Here is a 3908-nt window from a genome sequence, read left to right as displayed (position 1 = left end):
ATTTTAATTTTAACATACACATAAAAAAATAAAAATAACTTTTTTCATATATTTTTTTTTATTTAAATTTTCCTAGGTTTGTCTTTTTTTTATGTACTACATCTCTGTTGCAAACTTGTCGCCAGCAAATGCCGACAATAAATTTTATTAGCTTAAAAGTAGCTGAGCACTCAAATTAATGCCCCAATAAAATGTAATTAATGTTACATAAGTAAAAATAATTACTTATACATCTTTTACATTTGGACATGTATGTGTGTGTTTGAAAATATTTCAAATTCAAGGCAATAATATTAATTTTATTGTTGAAGCTATAAGTGCTGACTTTTGATTGTAGCAATATTATTTATGAGCGACCATTAGCATTATTGCTTATCCATCTATACATAGGTGTATACTTAGGTATGAGCACATATATATGTATTTATATGCATACATACAATTCTAAACAGTTGAGTTATTGGAAACTATTTATTGACGCATTCAAGTTGCAGTATATAAAAGAATACGAGTATATAATATATATAAAACAACTACATATGTACTTAAAGGTACATACAATACATATTTGCATACCATATAGGTATAATATAGTAAAAACAATATGACTCCAAGAAGTAGTATAAAAAATAACAAAAAAATTCCTTCAAAGAAAACAAAGAACAAATATATAAAAAAAAATCTTGAAAAACAAAAACTAACAACAATTAAATCACTATCTATAATATTTTAACGCAAGAATAATAATTTATTTAATTAAGGCAGGATTAATTTTTAATTAACACGAAGAGGTGTTAAGCGCCGACGGCGTTTTGTAATCAGTAATTAAGTTTTCATTCAATGAATTAATGAACAGTACACTTATTATGTATATATGTACCGTTATACGTATAGTCTGCTGGAAATTGGTAACTTAAGCATATATGTATTAAATATTGTGCCGCTATGTGTACGGTAACAGCTGTAACACTTCAAGTACTTAATTATTCATGCAACATTTTTCAAAGATAACCGACGTGTAGGACGCAATGATTATTTATTTCATTGTTTTAATTTAATTTTTTTTTTTTAATAATCTTAAACGAAGTTTTGGAAAAAGGCTGAATTTTTACACGCAAAGACGAATTACGGCAAACTATGAAACTTACAGCTTGTGCTTAACGGATTAAATAAAGTTGAATTATTTATAACAATTAATTTTAATAATTTTATAAAAGCAGCAATAATTAAAATTTTAATTATTTAAAAAAATTTTTACTAAAAATGTTTTTATTTTTGTATTTCTTTTTAGGTGAAAATCTGGTTCCAGAATCGACGCTCGAAGTACAAAAAAATGATGAAAGCTGCACAAGCGCCTGGTACCGGCGGCATGCCATTGGGTGGTGGTGGTCCCAATCCTGGTCAACATAGTCCAAATCAAAATATGCACAGTGGTGAGTTTTCAAATTTTATTGAAGAAAATAATTTAAGTAAAGCTGCTACTTTTCACCTTTGTGTATACGTATATATATTTGCATAGGTGAGGCTTAATTAAGCACAAAAGAGAATTAATTCATAGAAAATACAATTTCTAAAAAATTATGCAATGTTGCCAGATAAATTTTGGAAAGAAATGAAACGCAAACGGCTATGTAAAAAATGACAAAAAAAAAATGTTTAAATTTTGTAATTAGTAAAAAATAATTGAAATTAAAATTAGTTAATTTGAAATTTATTAAGAATTTATTAAAAAACCAAAACTGAATTTAATTAAAAATTTATTAAAAGATTAAAATTGAATTTAATTAAAAATAATTGAAACTTTAATCTTAAAAATTTAAATAAAAAATTGTTGAAAATAAAAAAATAATTAAAAAAAAAATAAATTAAAAATTGCCTGGAAAAGCATTTCAAATCTTAATCTTTAAAGCACTAGAAAATAGCAACGAATTTCTAAGTTCTGGTTTTGAAGGCTAGAGTAACTTTAAAAAGAAGAAATTAACAAAACATTTAAAAAACAGCTAAATGGTAACTAAAAATGGTTTCTATAAATAATAGCTGCCACGTGTGTTATACAAAAATATAGGTGCCGTTAGAGACAAATTTTTCTGGAACTATGTCTCACATATGTACATACATATATACATACACATATAGTCGTATTTAAATATTATTTTTTTTTAATTTTTCCTTGATACTATATAATTTTAACTGATTTATAAAAAGTTTATCTCAAAATCATTGCAGGCGGTAATAACGGCGGTGGCTCCAATAGCGGCTCACCATCACATTATCTACCTCCCGGACATAGTCCGACGCCATCAAGTACGCCTGTGTCCGAGTTATCACCTGGTAAGTCAAACCAAACAAATTCTTATGCTAATTAAATTATCTTATTTTAAAATATTTTTGGCTAAAAACTTAGTTTAATTTGAATTTAATCAAAAAAATTAAAGAAAATTTAATTTTTGTTAGTTACGATTAAATAATTTTGTATACTAATAATGTAATACTTTTGTTAATTTAAAAAAAACTTAATTAAAAAAATATYAACATATAATTATTTACGAATTTATAAAAAAAAAATTAATTAAAAAATATGAATAAGTAATTATTAATACGTATTTTATTTAAATATTATAATCTAGTTAAAACCAACCACTTCTCAGTTTTAACAACAACAAGTCTTAATACTTTTCTCTCTATCCCTCTCTCTCTTCCTCTCTTTGTTTCGCTTTCCGTGCTGTAGAATTCCCTCCAACGGGTCTTAGTCCGCCTACGCAAGCGCCATGGGATCAGAAGCCACATTGGATCGATCACAAACCACCGCAAATGACGCCGCAACCACCTCATCCAGCGCCACCACATCCGCAATCGCATCACCACAATCCGCCACCGCAAATGAGCGGCTATGTACCGCCACAATATTGGTACCAGCCAGAAACGAATCCTTCGTTACTAACGTAAGTAGCTCTAGTAACTATCAAGATAATAATTTTTTCAAATGGAAAAAAATTTAGAAATATTAATTGCAATTAATTAGTTACATATATTAAATTGCAAATAATTAATTACAAATTAAATTTTAAAATATTTGTGATAAATAATTAATTAATAGTAGTAAATTGCAAATAAAATTTTAAAAAATTAATTCCAACTAATTAACTGTACATAATTAATTAGATATATTAAATTGCGACGATTTTTTTTCTTGTGAATAATTAATTACAAATTAGACTATGAAAAATTAATGACAAATAATTCATCACACATAATTACTTACATGCATTATATAAAATTGTTATTATTTTTATTTACTGCGAATAATTAATTACAAATTAATTGGAAATAATTAATTATAAATAAAACTTAATTAATTGTGATTAAATTAAAATTTTAACTTTTAATCGCGATACACAGCGCTTATTTCACTAATGATACAGTGTTCCCTCTCATACMAATTACAGGGTCTGGCCAGCGGTTTAACACCACCACCACCAACAGCAACAACAACAATACATACACCAAACCGATCCTATTTTCGTAGATAATTCCAATGCGTATATTTAATGAAAAATAAAAAACAGTAAACAAAAATGTTGTACACAAAGAAGGTAATTTAAAATTTATCTAATTAAAAATAAAAATTATTTTAAAAAAATGCTTGCATTTTTGGTTAAAAGTATGTATATGGTCGCAGTTGTGTGTGGCTGTCTCTTATACACATCTAGATGTGTATAAGAGACAGACAAACATGAAATATATATATATTTTTTTATTAACTATTTTTGTATTTTAAATTGTATGTCTCTCTTTTGTTTTTGTTTTAATTTTAATTTATTTAATTAAAGACTCTAACCATATAAATTTGTAATGAAAACATTTATGTTTGAAAATATTTCCAAATTAATTCAAAGTTTTTTTTTTCG

The 3908-nt window shown here is 25.9% G+C and overlaps 1 protein-coding gene across 5 annotated transcripts in view; it reads left to right on the top strand.

The window, feature by feature from the left end:
- LOC108969945 (homeotic protein distal-less) overlaps positions 1 to 3637 on the top strand; it is a gene marked incomplete at its 3' end in the record, with an annotated part of 96018 nt that extends 92381 nt beyond the window's left edge. For 2 of the 5 annotated variants that reach the window (XM_018934990.1, XM_018934989.1), the window contains 4 exon segments: positions 1292 to 1433; positions 2206 to 2331; positions 2729 to 2942; positions 3423 to 3637. In XM_018934990.1, the coding sequence (XP_018790535.1) occupies positions 1292 to 1433; positions 2206 to 2331; positions 2729 to 2942; positions 3423 to 3465 (525 nt within the window). 5 annotated transcript variants of the gene reach the window in all.
- Between the last annotated feature and the right edge of the window lie 271 nt (positions 3638 to 3908).

This window comes from Bactrocera latifrons, unplaced genomic scaffold (assembly GCF_001853355.1).
Source record: "Bactrocera latifrons isolate USDA-ARS-PBARC rearing strain unplaced genomic scaffold, ASM185335v1 scaffold_27, whole genome shotgun sequence".
Taxonomy (NCBI): Eukaryota; Metazoa; Arthropoda; class Insecta; order Diptera; family Tephritidae; genus Bactrocera; species Bactrocera latifrons.
Note: the sequence above shows the minus strand (reverse complement) of the source record. Positions and strands in the feature narration are given on the sequence as shown.